At 35.4% G+C, this 15,490-nt stretch overlaps 3 protein-coding genes across 6 annotated transcripts; 2 read left to right on the forward strand and 1 right to left on the reverse strand.

Moving 5' to 3' along the window:
- Positions 1 to 96: 96 nt before the first annotated feature.
- On the forward strand, positions 97 to 3,271 carry LOC123864115 (trypsin epsilon-like). Of its 2 annotated transcripts, none has more exons than XM_045904332.1 (5): positions 97 to 144; positions 229 to 568; positions 1,178 to 1,404; positions 1,852 to 2,027; positions 3,124 to 3,271. In XM_045904332.1, the coding sequence occupies exons 2-5, from the start codon at positions 268 to 270 to the stop codon at positions 3,269 to 3,271; spliced, it is 852 nt and encodes a 283-aa protein (XP_045760288.1). In that variant the 5' UTR covers positions 97 to 144; positions 229 to 267. The 2 variants fall into 2 exon arrangements, with proteins under 2 accessions (XP_045760288.1, XP_045760298.1); XM_045904342.1 differs by having other exon boundaries at positions 229 to 469.
- A 627-nt stretch (positions 3,272 to 3,898) lies between these two features.
- Positions 3,899 to 7,906, forward strand: LOC123864108 (chymotrypsin-1-like). Its single transcript, XM_045904318.1, has 4 exons — positions 3,899 to 4,308; positions 5,003 to 5,262; positions 6,436 to 6,611; positions 7,708 to 7,906. The coding sequence occupies exons 1-4, from the start codon at positions 4,032 to 4,034 to the stop codon at positions 7,904 to 7,906; spliced, it is 912 nt and encodes a 303-aa protein (XP_045760274.1). The 5' UTR covers positions 3,899 to 4,031.
- Positions 7,907 to 7,948: 42 nt separating this feature from the next.
- LOC123864131 (trypsin-like) lies at positions 7,949 to 13,605 on the reverse strand. Of its 3 annotated transcripts, none has more exons than XM_045904408.1 (7): positions 13,197 to 13,605; positions 12,193 to 12,495; positions 11,116 to 11,206; positions 10,621 to 10,725; positions 9,443 to 9,568; positions 8,340 to 8,470; positions 7,949 to 8,073 (listed from the first exon to the last, which is right to left on the reverse strand). In XM_045904408.1, the coding sequence occupies exons 2-7, from the start codon at positions 12,474 to 12,476 to the stop codon at positions 7,971 to 7,973; spliced, it is 840 nt and encodes a 279-aa protein (XP_045760364.1). In that variant the 5' UTR covers positions 12,477 to 12,495; positions 13,197 to 13,605; the 3' UTR covers positions 7,949 to 7,970. The 3 variants fall into 3 exon arrangements, with proteins under 3 accessions (XP_045760364.1, XP_045760372.1, XP_045760355.1); XM_045904416.1 differs by having other exon boundaries at positions 9,560 to 9,568; positions 12,193 to 12,619; positions 13,088 to 13,605; XM_045904399.1 differs by lacking the exon at positions 13,197 to 13,605 and having other exon boundaries at positions 12,193 to 12,639.
- Between the last annotated feature and the right edge of the window lie 1,885 nt (positions 13,606 to 15,490).

Here is a 15,490-nt window from a genome sequence, read left to right on the forward strand (position 1 = left end):
GGAACATAATTCAAGCGTGAACATCTATTTCTGTTAGGTATTTACTTCATGTTTTATTTATCGGTCTTCTATGTTTAAAAGAGCTGAATTAATTCAGTTGAGACCTTTTTCTTTAGATTAATAGGATAAATATTAAGACTCATTGTAGTAAAAATTATAGCATAAACATTAAAAGAACTAATATAAACTCATACTGAAAACGTTCAGACATTTACAGTTTTCTTTCAGTCTGTCGTTTTGATTACAGCGCAAGTGGTTGTAATAAAAATGTTATACGCGGTAATTAAAATGATCGCCGTGCACTTTTTCCTTCATACGAACTACGTAGAATGCCATTTAAAAGACATGGGTGAAGTTACAAGAACTAATTGGACTCATATCTTGAAAGCTGTGGAAAGTCGTATTGTTGGAGGAGCACCGGCTAGTCTTGAGCTGTACCCGTTTATGGTTCAGTTCTACAATCGTGGCGGTCTCTGTGGTGGTACCATCTTGACAAGCAAAACAGTTATGACGGCGGCACATTGTTTTAACCACAACAAGAATTTGGAGGAAATGAAAATATTCTCAAGTATTCCGAATTTAAATTCAGATTCTAAGGCTAGGAATGTTTTTTTTTTGTCAATATTTACAATCACCTGATAGTCATCTTTTTCTAATAATTTGATATAGTAATTTAGTAAAGTTTTAAATATAATAAAAGTAAAAGGTGACTGACTGATCTATAAACGCACAGCTCAAAGTCCTGGGATTACCTAGTACTAGACAGAGATCGGCCTCAACTTTGGCATGCATACCTACATAGCTATTGTGACGCAGACATCCACTAGGAATAGATTTTTGAAAATCCAATGCCTTAGGGGGTTGAAATTTGTATAGTCTACGTGGGCAAAGCCGCGGACATAAGTTAGTAAGTTACAAAATGTAATCTATAATCAATCGGTCGCTTTTACGTACTTGAAAGAGAAAGAAGTTAGAGTATGGATAGTGTAAATAGGTAGTTTTGCGTTTTATTCCTAGCCTTAATGAAGAATCATAAAAATATGATATTGAACGCTGACTATAGATGATTGAGAAAAACAAAACAATATTCCTGAAGGTTTTATCCCACTTGATATGATAAAAGTCATGCGCACCCAGCCTAACTGAATTTGTTTATAGAAGTTTTAATGGTTTCCAGGCCCCCGGTTCACCTTTGATTTTAACGCACGCATTCATGAAGTATGGAACTTCGCTATACACGAGCACTACAATTTGAAATACTTTTTCGCTAACGATATTGCTATTATCATAATACACGACACGTTCGTCTTTGGCCCGCAAGTTCAAAAGGCGACACTTGTTGATAGTGATGAATGGATGAATGAAAAGGAAGTATTTTTTGCAGCCGGCTGGGGAGAAACTAAAGTACGTATTTATTTTTATTGGTTAGTTTTTCTAAGTAAGTTAAAGTAAGTTCAATTAAATGAATAATACATTTTAAACCCCTTTTTACGTACTAGGTTTGATTTACTACAATTATAAATAGCTGATCAGTGACTACTGATAGGCAATGCTGAAGAGGTTAACCTAGATCTTTGTCTGGTATGGCTAGATACCTAAATTATGTTGGTAACGGAAATAATAAGTGATTTTCTTTATGATATACTCCCACAAGAACATCATAGCCAATTTCTGGCAATTTAAAAACATTTCGTAATCTAGGTACACACAATGCACCTATTAAAAAAAATAAGGGACCTCTTGATTATTATTATTATTGGACAAGTATTGATATACATAATGGTCACAGAAACATTTTATTTAGTATGTAAGTACTATGTAGTTTGAGTAAAAGTTTTTCGGTAATTTTAGTATGGCGAAGGAGTTAAAAAAAGAGGTTTACGGCAAATTCATCTACACTACGTAAGTAAAGAGCAGTGTCAAGCAGAACATCAATTGGAGCTAGGCCCTGAGATGTTCTGCTTGTACGGAGATAGTGAACGGGACACCTGCCGTGGAGACTCTGGAGGCGGAATACTGTGGAAAGGGTAAGACTGACTAAACACGTTCACTCTTAATTCTATAAGATAAAGTTGAAAACTAAAAACTGCGATCGTTCTAATAAACTCTGACATATTAGAACAAAATTGTTTTTCTGTTGATTGATATATTTTAATGTTTTTGTACATTTATATTCATGAGCTCAGAATTTTCTCCTCTTTCATTTTACATCCCACTCGATACAAAAGAAAAAAAAATTTTGGAGACCTCCACTTTTTTTAAATAACATACGTTAGGTTAATTTTTTTCCTATAAAATATAGTCTATGTCACCCAGACTTTTACAACGAATCAATTGACACCTCATTCATCAAAATCGGCCCAGTAGTTTAGGCGTTACGGTGGAATACACAGAATCTGGATACAAATATACGCACATACATACATACATACTTACATAGACTGCTAAAATCATAACCCTTCCTTTTGGCTTTGCCGCAGTCGGGTAAAAATGTAAACGCTAATGGTCCGCCCCGGCTTTGCAAAATCCACGGCTTTGAAGTATCCACTAGAGGAACCGGTATGAGTTGTCTGCTTTTCAGAAAGATGATCCAGCCCTTGAAACCCCTCATGATGAAGTCTAATAGGAACCCCGCCGAAGGGAGTCGGTTTTACAATTTGTAGATGCGTGAAAAATGATCTAGCATAACCGGGTTTGTCGAAGTATTTAGTATACCAGGTACCTACCCAAATGGGGAGGGTGAATTGCTTACGGTGGCGTGCGCTGCGGTTGTGGAACAGGAAGGGTGGAATAAGGTCAAATGACTCGTCAGGACACTCCCTGATATAAATGCGATAAAACACGCAAAAAGAGCTTACGTCTCTGCGATGCTCTAGAATCTCGACTTTCTAACGATCTGATTAGTTTGGGATTATCCAATTGGGACTGCCGGCTTTTGAATCTGATATGGTATTGAAATGAAATCGAACCTGTTACTAATCGCGACTGATTTGCTGTCGGAAAATATACGGAATCATTGAAACTTTGGTTCAAAGATTCCGTATATATTTAACCGACTTCAAAAAAAGGAGGAGGTTCTCAATTCGTCGGAATCTTTTTTTTTTAATTGCACTTTATTTTCAGCGCTATAGTCGGAATAATTTCCCACGGTCGAAACTGCACTGAACTGCCAGGAATGTACGTAAAAGTGAATTATTTCCATTCTTGGATACAAAAGACCGTGAAAGATCTATACAGAACATTTTGTGATTTTCATAAAAATAAAAGCTAATAGGTAAACCTTATATATAACCTTGTTTTAATTGTCTTTATGTAAGTATGCTCATTCATTCATTCATTTTAATAAAAAGTTAAAAAAGAAAATAAAAGTTAATAAAGAAAAGTAAAAAAAAATCTCGATAGATCTTAATTAATTTACGATTCGATAATTAATTAAGATCGAATATAATCTGTATTTATAAAAGGACAAGTGTAAATTAAAAATTTATAACACTCCCGACAAGTGAAGGTTACAGTAACTAGAAAAGAGCTAATAACTTTCAAACGGCTGAACAGATTTTCTTGGATTATAGCTAAGAACACTCTCGATCAAGCTATCTTTCAAACAAAAAAAAAAAACTAAATTAAAATAAGTTCATTAGTTTAGGAGCTACGATGCTACGATACGACAAACTTATACCACCCCTCTTTTTGGGTCGGGGGTTAAAAAGCTAAGTGACTGACTGATCTATCAACGCACTCAAATAACTGGACGGATCGGGCTGAAAGAAACGCAAATAGCTATTATGAAGTAGACATCTACTAAGAAAGGATTTATAAAAATTCATCCTCAGAGAGGGTATAATAGTGGTTTGATATTTGTGTAGTCCACACGCACGAAGTCGATGGCATAAGCTAGTCAGTGAGATAAAATTTCATTGGCAGTTAATTTGCAGCAATCAATACTGCTGGCTTCAGCGATTTGATTTGAGTAAAAAACAACTAGCGTACTGCATAATACGTTCTGAGAGAATATTATGTCTTTTAAATAGATGTTTGCTATAAAGAAATCATTTATAATTTTGTACTTGTTAAGTTTATGCAAAAGAATATTTGGTACGAAATCACAAAATGAATTATTCCTCAGTACATTAAACGGTAAAATTATAGGCGGACATCCGGTTAGAATAGAAAGTTTTCCTTTTAGCGTCTTGTTCTTTAACGATGGTTCAGTATGTTCTGGGGTCATCTTAAATAGTTTGAGTTTACTGACTGCCGCGCATTGTTTCCAAGTTAATAAAAATAAGGAAAAAATGGAGATTGCGATAGGTAAGTTTTGAAAAGTTACACGTTTTTAGGGTTCCGTACCTCAAAAGGAAAAACGGAACCCATATAGGATCACTTCGTTGTCTGTCTGTCTGTGTGTATGTCCGTCGCGTCTGTCAAGAAATTTAAAGGGTACTTACTGTTGACCTAGATTGGCAGGTAGGTAGGTCTTATAGCACAAGTACTGGAATAAATCTGAAGACCGCGAATTTGTAGTTACATCATTTAAAAAAAATTATAACGTGTTTCAATTTTCAAAGTAAGATAACTATACTAAGTGGGGTATCATATGAAAGGGCTGTACCTGTACATTCTAAAACAGATTTTTAATTATTTTTATGTATAATAGTTTTTGATTTATCGTGTAAAATGTTGGAAAAATACGGAACCCCCAGTACGGAACCCTCAGTGCGCGAGTCTGACTCGCACTTGGCTGGTTTTTAAATATTTAGTGAACTTTTACAATTATGAATAATTGTTTAGTTGCATACAGACTTCCATTTTTAGTCTGCACTGATTTCATAATTTTTGACCTTCGCTGGGTGCATCTTTATCTTTGTACCAAATATTAAAATCGCATTTATAATATTAAGTTGGTATTTTTTATTATGAAAATATATCGTTTTAAGTTTATAATATGCAAGTAAGATTTGGAATATAATAAGGAACGATCAAAACAATATTGACATGATTTAAGGAAGCAGATACGTTCATGACTACGACGCCGAAATATTCGAAGTGCTTAGTATTGTAATACATGAGGATTACAGCAAGATTATGCCTTTCGCGTCCGATATTGCTTTAATATTTCTGAAGGAGTCGATAAAGTTTGACGAGAAGAAGCAAAGAGCTGTGTTGGTTAGTAATGAGGACTGGATGAAATGTGACAACGATGAGGATTGGAAGAAATGTAAGGATCAAGATAATGTGGTTGCAGTTGGATGGGGATGGACTAAGGTGAATATTCTTGCAATACTGTACATTTACCTAATTATTATAAAAAGCAATGGCCAAATCGCATATTATATCTAGGTAAGATTTAAGAGGGCTCTCTCCGTCACTCGTTTCATACAATCGTAGTTCCAATTTCATTTGAATATTAAGCAACCAAAGCCCATGAAATTTTGCAGACATATTCTAGAAACTAATATCTGTGTCTGTGGTGTTTTAGATTTTTCTAAAAATATGTAGTTTTAAAATTACAGGGGCTAAAAGATTTGTATGAAAATTTTTAAGACCGCGTAACTTTGAAACCGAATATTTTAACAGAAATCTGGAAAACCACAGACATAGATATTAGTTTCTAGAATATGTCTGCAAAATTTCATGGACTTTGGTTGCTTAATATTCAAATGAAATTGGAACTACGATCGTATGAAACGAGTGACAGAGAGAGCCCTGTCAACTTTTACTGTGAATACCTACCTATAAAATAAAATTATACATACGAAAGCGCGTCTGTCCTCAGAATAATAGGGGTGGCTCTTCCGCCATCAATGTGTCTGTCTGTCTGCTTGCTTTTACGGCCCATATGTTTAACCGTTTTTTTTTAAATTTTTTTTGCTGTTGTATCGAGTGGGATGTCAAATAAAAGAGGAAAAAATTCTGAGTTCATAAATGTAAATGTACTACAACATTAAAATATACCAAGCGACAGAAAAACAATTTTACTTTGATATTTCAATGTTTATTACTTTAAGAGGGCTCTCTCCGTCACTCGTTTCCACTCGTTTCATACAATCGTAGTTCCAATTTCATTTGAATATTAAGTAACCTAAGTCCATGAAATTTTGCAGACATATTCTAGAAACTAATATCCATGTCTGTGGTTTTCCAGATTTCTGTTAAAATATTCGGTTTCAAAGTTACGCGGTCTTAAAATTTTCATACAAATCTTGGAGCCCCTGTAATTTTAAAACTACATATTTTTAGAAAAATCTAAAACACCACAGACACAGATATTAGTTTCTAGAATATGTCTGCAAAATTTCATGAACTTTGCTTGCTTAATATTCAAATGAAATTGGAACTACGATTGTATGAAACGAGTGGAAACGAGTGACGGAGAGAGCCCTGTTAAGACGATCGCAGTCGGGTTATAGTTTTCAACTTTATCTTGTCACTTTCCAGTACGGGGGATCATTATCGGAGCTCGGTTTGCTGCAGACAACTTTGCGGTACGTTCCCAGACAAGAGTGCGAGAAGTTGCACGGCATGAGACTGGCTGAGGACATGTTTTGTTTGTATGGAGACGCGGCTCGAGACACCTGTAGGGGTGACTCTGGGGGAGGGGTCCTTTGGAATGGGTGAGGATCTTAAGAGGACAGTCTAGTTTTAAATTTTCCAAATATTTTATCATAGTCCAGGAGGCATTTGCCTACATTTTATTCTTGAAATATTGTTTCGGGTGATAACGTTTTCACCCCCCAAACGTTTACAAATTAAGATAATTTTGATCTAATTAGATTCAGTAAACTTTAATCTAGGCTCGCACTTTTTATTTTTAAAAATACTCAAGAAACATTTCAGGTCAAAAAATGGATATTTAGACGCTTGTAACTTTTAACATAATCAACATTTCTTTAAAATTTAAGCATACGAGCATAGCTGTTCTCCATTATATGTCTTATAACATTTCTAAAAATTATGAATATTGGATAGGTACATTTACGGGGAGAAAAACGTTATCGCTTTTTGTATGAAATTTTACAACTAGACGATCCTCTTAACATTAGCTTCTACAAATTGCTTTTCGTGTATTCGCTTAATAATAATTGCAAACACAGACGTTCTTACGAGTATGTTACGTAAATGAAACAAAAGTTAACAAATTGTACACTTAATGAAATTTACTTGGCAAAGACAAAACAAAAATCACACTAATATTATAAAGGCGAAAGTTTGTATGTGTGTGTGTATGTTTGTTACTCTTTCACGCAATAACTACTGAATGGATTTGGCTGAAATTTGGAATGGAGATAGATAATATCTTGGATTAGCACATAGGCTACTTTTTATCCCGGAAAATCAAAGAGTTCCTACGGGATTTCAGAAAACCGAAATCCACGCGGGCGAAGCCGCGGGTATCTTCTAGTATACAATAAAACTCTTAGTCCTTATCTAAATATGCTATAGTAAAGTAATTCCACTAAGTATAACCTACTGTCTAAAAATCAAGTGCAGTTCTAATTTACATTATGTTAGTGTGACCTACCACGTAGGTACAAACTATTTAAAGAGGAATTTACGTAACAAAATTAGTGGCACGAAATTAGTTTCACTATAACATTAATTTGCATTATCAATTGCACGTGTAAACGTCTAATTTCGTAACGTACAGCTATGCATTTATTTTGAATGCATGCATTACGAAATGAGACGTGTATATTAAATTTTTTTCAGGTCTGTTATCGGAATTGTTTCTCATGGTAATGGATGTGCTAAAAAAGACAAACCAAGTGTGTATATTAGTGTGTATTACCACCGCCAATGGATTGAAAGGCAGATCAAGAACTTTACTAAAAATTACTGCAAATTGAAGTCACTGGACAGTTATAACCAAGAACATAAATTAGAAAAACTTACTATATGGATGTTATAAGACATAGATATTAAGTATAGGTGTCTTTGTATCATAAATAAAAAAAAAACGATGCATAAAGGAATTAAGATTCCACGTATTCATCGGAATGAATTCCCAAAAGTTTTGAGTTTTCTTTCACCACACAATACTTTGTGAGAAACCTGATTGTATTCAGCTTAATCCACCTATGAAACGACAAAAAACTAAGGTTGTTATAATGTGAATAATTATAGTAATATATAAATAAATTACTTATAGCAAATATTTTATTCAATGCCTAGTAGGTACATTGTTGGCCATAAATTAGAAGCTTAGCATATAGAAACCCATCTTTTAATATTATTATTTCTAGCTAAGCCGCCACAGCTTCACTTAGTAATAGCACGTCATAAGGTTTGGTTGGTACGGAAACCAAAAATGTACCTAGCTACTTATCATTATATGTACTTGCCTTTCAAAGTAGGACACATTTGTAAGGATTGCGACGTTGTATTGGTCTTTACTATTTGCTCCCCATGACAAAATACCTACCAGAATATTTTTAAATGTGGCACCTCCACCATTGTCACTGAGACGCCCTTCCTGAAAAGAAATTAGATATACAAACTTTTTTTTTTAAATTTACAGACTAGCGCTTGGCTACAATCAGACAGTGCTAGCAAGTGATGATGCAGCCCAAGATGGAGCGCGCTTGCCTAGAAGTTCGTAGAAGTTGCATCACTCTTGACTTGAAGGTACCCATATTAAAAGTGGAAGGGAAAACTGATGCCGGAAGGGCGTTCAATATCCTAGTGGTTCGGGTTAGAAAGGAGGAAGCAAATCGCTCCGCACGTGTCCGAGGAATTTCTACTACGTACGGATGCAGACCTTGACGAAGCCTCGCAGTAGAATTAATTAAAGTTATTAAGTACTAGCTGATGCCCGCGACTTCGCGTGGATGAAGGTTTTTAAAAATCCCGTGGGAACTTTTTGATTTTCCGGGATAAAAAGTAGCCTATGTGCTAATCCAGGGTATAATCTATCTCCATTCTAAATTTCAGCCAAATCCGTCCAGTAGTTTTTGCGTGAAGGAGTAACAAACATACACACACACACACACACACACACACACACACACACACACACACACATACAAACTTTCGTATTTATAATATTAGTGTGAAGAGTGAGGTCCAGTTGCATGACAGATATTTTTTTAACCCTCAACCCAAAAAGAGGGGTGTTATAAGTTTGACGTGTATATCTGTGTATCTGTGTGTCTGTGTATCTGTGTATCTGTCTATGACACCGTAGCGCCTAAACTAATTAACCGATTTTAATTTAGTTTTTTTTTTTGTTTGAAAGGTGGCTTGATCGAGAGTGTTCTTAGCTATAATCTAAGAAAATCGGTTCAGCGTTTTGAAAGTTATCAGCTCTTTTCTAGTTACTGTAACCTTCACTTGTCGGGGGTGTTATAAATTTTTAATTTACACTTGTTTTACGGTTTATTTGAATAAAGATTTTGTAAACAACAATATGATTATAATCGGTAGATACTAGGTATAAGAAACTTACACTCCTATATTTTACACAGAAGTTCGATGGTGTTAGAAGACTTTTATGTGAGATTTCACATTCCGCTTTATTGATTACAATCATTTCTGATTGCAGAAGTAAATTCAAATATTTTACCGGCAAATGCTGAAACAACAAATCCATTAGTTTGATTTCAGTCTTCACGACATATTATAAATTAACGCTGAGTTCGTGTTTATTCGGCCTAACCTCAGAAACTACTGCACAGATTTGCATACTGTTTTCTCCAATTGAAAGAAGGATTATCTAAGGTTATATAATTTGTGAACATTTTAGAAAATGCTACCGGTATGAGGATAATAACTGTAAATTAATTCGGAATTATAAAAGTACACGAAAATAAATTATAGAATAGTTTCTCTCAAGTCATCCCTGCGAAGCCGGGGCTAGTCGCTAGTTAATTAGCTGGCAAAAGTTGAGCAAAAGTTAAAAGTAGAACGCCATCTTTATGAACCCTCACGAATCAGTTTCTACTGCGAAAGGCGGGAATGGTTCGAGTTTGCTAATACTGAGATCACTGGAGAGGGGTCTCAGGATTCAGGATGACTACAATCACACAGTCATTTGAGGGGCTTCTTTCGCTGTTGTGCATCCACCAACGTTAGAGAACTTTATACAGATGGCGCTATGATTTTACTAAATCCAGTTTAAAATTTCCCTCCACGGATAAAAGTAAAAGTAAAATATTCTTTATTGTACACCAAATTTACATAGAAATGTAATTATAACAAAATCGATTACTTACTGGAATAGATTACGGATACCTACTTAAATACCTTTAGCAATACTTAAAATGAGGAGCTGGCGAACAAAACGGTGTAATTGAACTAAATAAAATTTTACAGGAGGAGCAAAAAACTGAATGAAAGCTTCTGAATGAGTTGTAATTGTACCATTTTGTTCGATATCACGAACTTTGGACTCAATTTTAGTACTGTTTAAGCCCGCTTGCTTGGAGTTAGTTTGGAATCGAGTTCGATTTTATATTCAGTGACCGAAATAATGGAACTCAATTTCGGTATAGTTTTAGGTCGTAAGGCTAAAAATGTCCATATTGAAAAAAAACTAAAAAGGATTTTGATCACTGAGTTATCTGCTGAGTGTAATTACACCGTTTTGTTCGCCAGCTTCACAACTATAAAGAACAGTGTACGAACTGGGCCTCCCCAGCCAGATACTTTTATCGGGGTGCTTTCTCGTAAAGCAACCTCTGATTCCACAAGTTGGGCTTTGATTACATTTCCATCGAAGAGTACATGCTCCTTGAAACAGAAAGTCAAAATTATTTTAGGTATTTACTTACACAAACTTTTTAAAAAAGCACTTTTCAGTCAAATCAAATCATTTACTTTTCAAAATATTATGGTGGGTGGTACCTACACTTTTTTAAAGTCAAATAGGTGAATTAATCTACATACGAATAAAAAGAACGTAAAACTTCTACTATATTGATAACACCGACATAAAATTAATTATAAGAGTTAGAGTTATAAACGTGCCCTAATCTGAGAAACCCACGACACTCTCGGCCGGGTCTTGTTTTTGAAACAACAATCACACATACTTATTCTATCCCTTTCGCTTTATCCGTAAAATAAGTCTGTTTATATTTACTGCAAATAGCAGTAATTTTATTATTATGGAAGTCTCACCTTGAGAATTAGCAGTGCAATATCATTGTCTAAATTGCTCAAGTTTTGGAAATATTCGTGAACTTTGTATTCCAACACGGAAATTATTTGCCTGCAAGATAAAGAGTGCCATTAAAAGGCTTTGAGAAATTAAGAGGTTCCGCTAGCAATTAGCTATAAGCTGCTTTAATGTTATTTATTATACTTAGTAATATTTCAGTCCTCTCCATGTAGGTACATAAAATCTAAATCGAATGTTAGACATATGATTTGCGTAATATTTTAATTTAGATTTCATCTTCAGTACATAGAGAGGTCAGAAAGACAAGATGTTGTTGGACTATTATCCTTTGAAAATAATCCTTCTCACTCTTTGCTCAAATTCACGCTTGTTGAAGAAATGCATATTGAATTAGCATGCTAGAGCAGTTTTCATATGCTTTTTCAATTCAAGAGTATGATATAAAAGTAGAGTTGCACTTACAATCAAAACAACTTTATTTGCATTGAATAAGGAACGAACAATATTTAATTTATTACTGGGTATTCTTTTCTAACACTTTTTCGCAGTTTATCGCTCGGTTTCCCGAGTCTATTGGCTAGAAAGAGCTATTGCAGACTTTCGTTTTATTTCGCGCGTACTTCATTTTTGAACGCGTTAATCCGCACGCTTTTTGTCACTTTCACATCTCGTACAAGAGTAGACGCTCAGTGGGTTACGAAGCTGAAGTGTCAATGGGCAGGGCACATAGTTCTAAAAAACGTTGGGGCTAGAATGACGACCTCGTACCGGAATGCAGCGTTGGACTTGGAAGACCAGGTGGACGGGAAATATCATGCGAATGTTAAGCGGGATTCAGATGGTGCAACACCGTGGCGTGTGGAAGTCCCTACAGGAGACCTATGCCCAGCAGTGGAGTTGGTTGATGCTACTAACTGACCCGGTGATTTAGAATAAGGCCCGCTGATTTTAACGAACATACGGGAATTAGCGCATTCTATTTATTGACGTACGAATGTAGCACAGTAAGCGTATATACAGAAATGAGAGTAATACACGCAGAAAAAACGCTAATCTGAAACCGCCTTAATCTTTACCCGCTTCCAACCATAGAATTCGATCCGGCCTTCACCACAATTGGCTCTCCTTTGTTCCTCACGAAGCAAGTCGCCGCAGTGACCACAGTCCTGCTGCCAGTCAGAGTTCCCGAGCAATACTTTGAGCCGTACACTATCAACACGTGATAGGGTAGTTGTTTTATGTCAGTAACGATGTTCGTGTTGTAACTCCAGGAGTTAACCACTGTTTCGTGTTCTGGTAAATACGTGTATGGGACTCCTGGCGATGGTATACAGAGTAGCAGTAGCTCAAATGTAAACATATTATTTGATTACTTTTACCTAATCAAAGTTTGTCAAAAATGTTTAAGTTGGTCATTGGTGTTGGTCATTGTTTAAGGTGGTCATTGGTAGCTGACCATTTGTAAAAACTATCCTCAAGATCTACGTATCTCACTGCGAAGTTCTGGTAAGTAAATTGTACCTAACTGTGAGTTTGCTCCAAAAAAATTAAACGAAAGTTTGTATGTGTGTGTGTGTGTGTGTGTATGTTTGTTACTCTTTCACGCTATAACTACTGAATGGATTTGGCTGAAATTTGGAATGGAGATAGGTAATATCCTGGATTAGCACATAGGCTACTTTTTATCCCGGAAAATCGAAGACTTCCTACGAGATTTCAAAAAACCGAAATCCACGCGGGCGAAGCCGCGGGCATCGGCTAGTATCAAATAAGTTCGTCTTCAATCCAAGTCTCAACAAATCATATCACGACAATGCAAACGTAGTACAATATATTAACAGAAAATAAAGTTTTATCGACAAATGTTTCGTCAGTACAATATAGCTGTCAAGATTTTTTTAAGTTACGAAAATATATGTAGGTTTATGTATGTGTGTATGTAATGTAGATAAGAGAGTGTCACAGATATACAATTTTGTCGATTTTTCGACTAGTTAAACTTCGACTTTCGACTGTGAAAGCTTTAGAACAGAAATATTAGTAAAAAATGTCTTATTCGAAAATTGATTTATAACATTACATTAGGCACAATTTTTTTCATAGGTATTTATACCACCAGAATAACACGTATTCAGTAATAAACATTGAGTGATAAACAAAGAAAATGCCATAAAGCGGTCGCATACCGCGTATTAAATTTTCGATTATACCTCGTCAGCCGTACAACTGATATGGAGTTATTGCTATTGTAGGGGAAAAATATTTACCATTTTTATTTACCCTTCTACTCCTTACTATAAAAACAGCTCTTAAGATGTGAGTCGTAAGGTATTTATTTTCGTATCAAACAGTAAAGCAACTGCAAATAAGTTTGGCGTACATTACAAGTCGTATAAATGCGGGGAATTGCGCTATATCGTAAAGGTGGCATGCGGTGACCACACATTATACTGTTATTTGTGCCTTTAAACATCTCTATTATGCTTTGACTGATGGGACTTTTAGAAAACTACTACATTTGCGCGTAGGAATATTTTTTGTGGCCAATCGTCAAGTTTAGTAAATAAGCGATGTTACAATAATTTAATAACTGAACCATAATGAAGATTTCGTAGATTTTATAACAAAACCTTACATACATAGTTGCAGTTTACCAACCTAGCGTCTAACCTTATTCATTTCATCATTAGATTCTCAGGGGTGTACGGGGCATTCCTGATTTTTACCTCAATATTATGTAAAGGGCCTTCTGTACCCCGAGCCTTTAGTGTAACTTTTCATATATTCTGCATAAATTTGTCATGTTTTGATTTGACAACTTTACAATGTTACAATTTGAGCAATTTTACGTACACTGCATAGTAATTTTTTGTCTGAAAAGTTAACATCTCAGGGCTAAGGTAAATTACATTAACACGGTTCACTACGATCCTGATGTTGTTTGTTTGCGCCTTTAGTCCCACCGGAAAACAAAAATCCCGCGCGACAGGTAGCTTAAATCAACTTTATGAAGACAGTAAAACCTTTTTTCTATTATTACGAGCGAACCGTAGCTGCCTTGCCACCATACTTGCCGTCTACAATATCTCCGGGTTAACATTCGTGTCACGTCCACGCAGGAAGTCAGAGGAATAGATTTACTTTGGCACTCTAATATGAAAGGAGCGGCATGTAATCACCCGAGGGTATATTCACTTTAGCGGAAATTATACTATAAATAGATACACGTAGTTCTGCATTAACCTTGGGGCGATTTCACTTGATGCAATAACGTTCTAACGATTGCGTTGGCTAGGTAACGTATTCAAACTCTGCTAATATATTTTTCGTGAAAAGCTCAATCATTCAAGTTAGCGCTAAATGTCATTCTCTATGGGACAATACTACGACATGAGTACGATAAGACAACGATAAGATAAGAGTTCAACAAGGGTACGACAAGAAGACCACGAGCCAACAACAAGACAAGAGTACACTAAGACTACGACAAGACAACAACATGAGTACGGTACGAGTACGACATATTTACGACAAACCGACGATATTACTACAATAAGAGTACGTATAGAGATTTAATCGCTTTTATTATTATTGGTAATTTTTACAATCCCATTATAAGCTGTTCCAGCTGTATCTTATAGTGAAAGGAAACTCGTTTAGATTTCTTTGGGATTTATCTCATCTGTACCCGGAAAGTTTCAGTCTACCCGGTCACGTATTTGCTGACGTATTTACCAGGAGTTTTGCTGTTACTTGCAAGTACCTATCTCTTATCTCTTTCCCATATTTCTGTCCGTTCACGTAGATTCTAACGTATGCTCTAAAAAGTAAAGCAGGATAAAGTACCTCTCGTAAACAATATGTATGACAAGTGTAAATTAAAAATTTTCAACACCCCCGACAAATCATTTTCAAATAAATTATTATGTATATCTAGGCAACGTCCATCTTGACAGCTTGACATTTGTCAATTGACACTTGAATATTATGAACCTAAGGGTTATCTAACCTTCTTTTCTACAAGAAAACTAGAAAATAGCTGATAACTTTTAAACGGCTGAACCTATTTTTTTGGATTATAGCTAAGAACACTCTCGATCAAGCCACCTTTCAAACAAAAAAAAGTTAATTAAAATCGGTTCATTCGTTTAGGCGCTACGATGCCACAGACAGATACACAGATACACAGACACACAGATACACACGACAAACTTATAACACCCCTCTTTTTGGGTCGGGGGTTAAAAACATATTATACCTATAGTATGGCTAAATGCGAAAGTGATTGTTTGTTGTGTGTTGTTGTTATTGCAACAAAGCAAGACAACGGATCGACATGATTTTTACATCTACAAGTGTAAATTTAAAATTTAT

The sequence above is a fragment of the Maniola jurtina genome, chromosome 1, assembly GCF_905333055.1.
Source record: "Maniola jurtina chromosome 1, ilManJurt1.1, whole genome shotgun sequence".
Lineage (NCBI taxonomy): Eukaryota > Metazoa > Arthropoda > Insecta > Lepidoptera > Nymphalidae > Maniola > Maniola jurtina.

Excerpts from the sequence above, each read along its gene's own strand:
- LOC123864108 (XM_045904318.1), top strand. The coding sequence starts at position 4,032 with ATGTTTGCTATAAAGAAATCATTTATAATTTTGTACTTGTTAAGTTTA. Across the intron at positions 4,309-5,002 it reads AAAAATGGAGATTGCGATAG|GAAGCAGATACGTTCATGAC; the intron begins GTAAGTTTTGAA and ends ACATGATTTAAG. Across the intron at positions 6,612-7,707 it reads GGAGGGGTCCTTTGGAATGG|GTCTGTTATCGGAATTGTTT; the intron begins GTGAGGATCTTA and ends AATTTTTTTCAG.
- LOC123864131 (XM_045904408.1), bottom strand. The coding sequence starts at position 12,476 with ATGTTTACATTTGAGCTACTGCTACTCTGTATACCATCGCCAGGAGTC. Across the intron at positions 10,726-11,115 it reads TTGCACTGCTAATTCTCAAG|GAGCATGTACTCTTCGATGG; the intron begins GTGAGACTTCCA and ends TTCTGTTTCAAG. Across the intron at positions 8,074-8,339 it reads AATGTGTCCTACTTTGAAAG|GTGGATTAAGCTGAATACAA; the intron begins GCAAGTACATAT and ends GTCGTTTCATAG.
- LOC123864115 (XM_045904332.1), top strand. The coding sequence starts at position 268 with ATGTTATACGCGGTAATTAAAATGATCGCCGTGCACTTTTTCCTTCAT. Across the intron at positions 569-1,177 it reads GGAAATGAAAATATTCTCAA|GCCCCCGGTTCACCTTTGAT; the intron begins GTATTCCGAATT and ends AATGGTTTCCAG. Across the intron at positions 1,405-1,851 it reads CCGGCTGGGGAGAAACTAAA|TATGGCGAAGGAGTTAAAAA; the intron begins GTACGTATTTAT and ends CGGTAATTTTAG.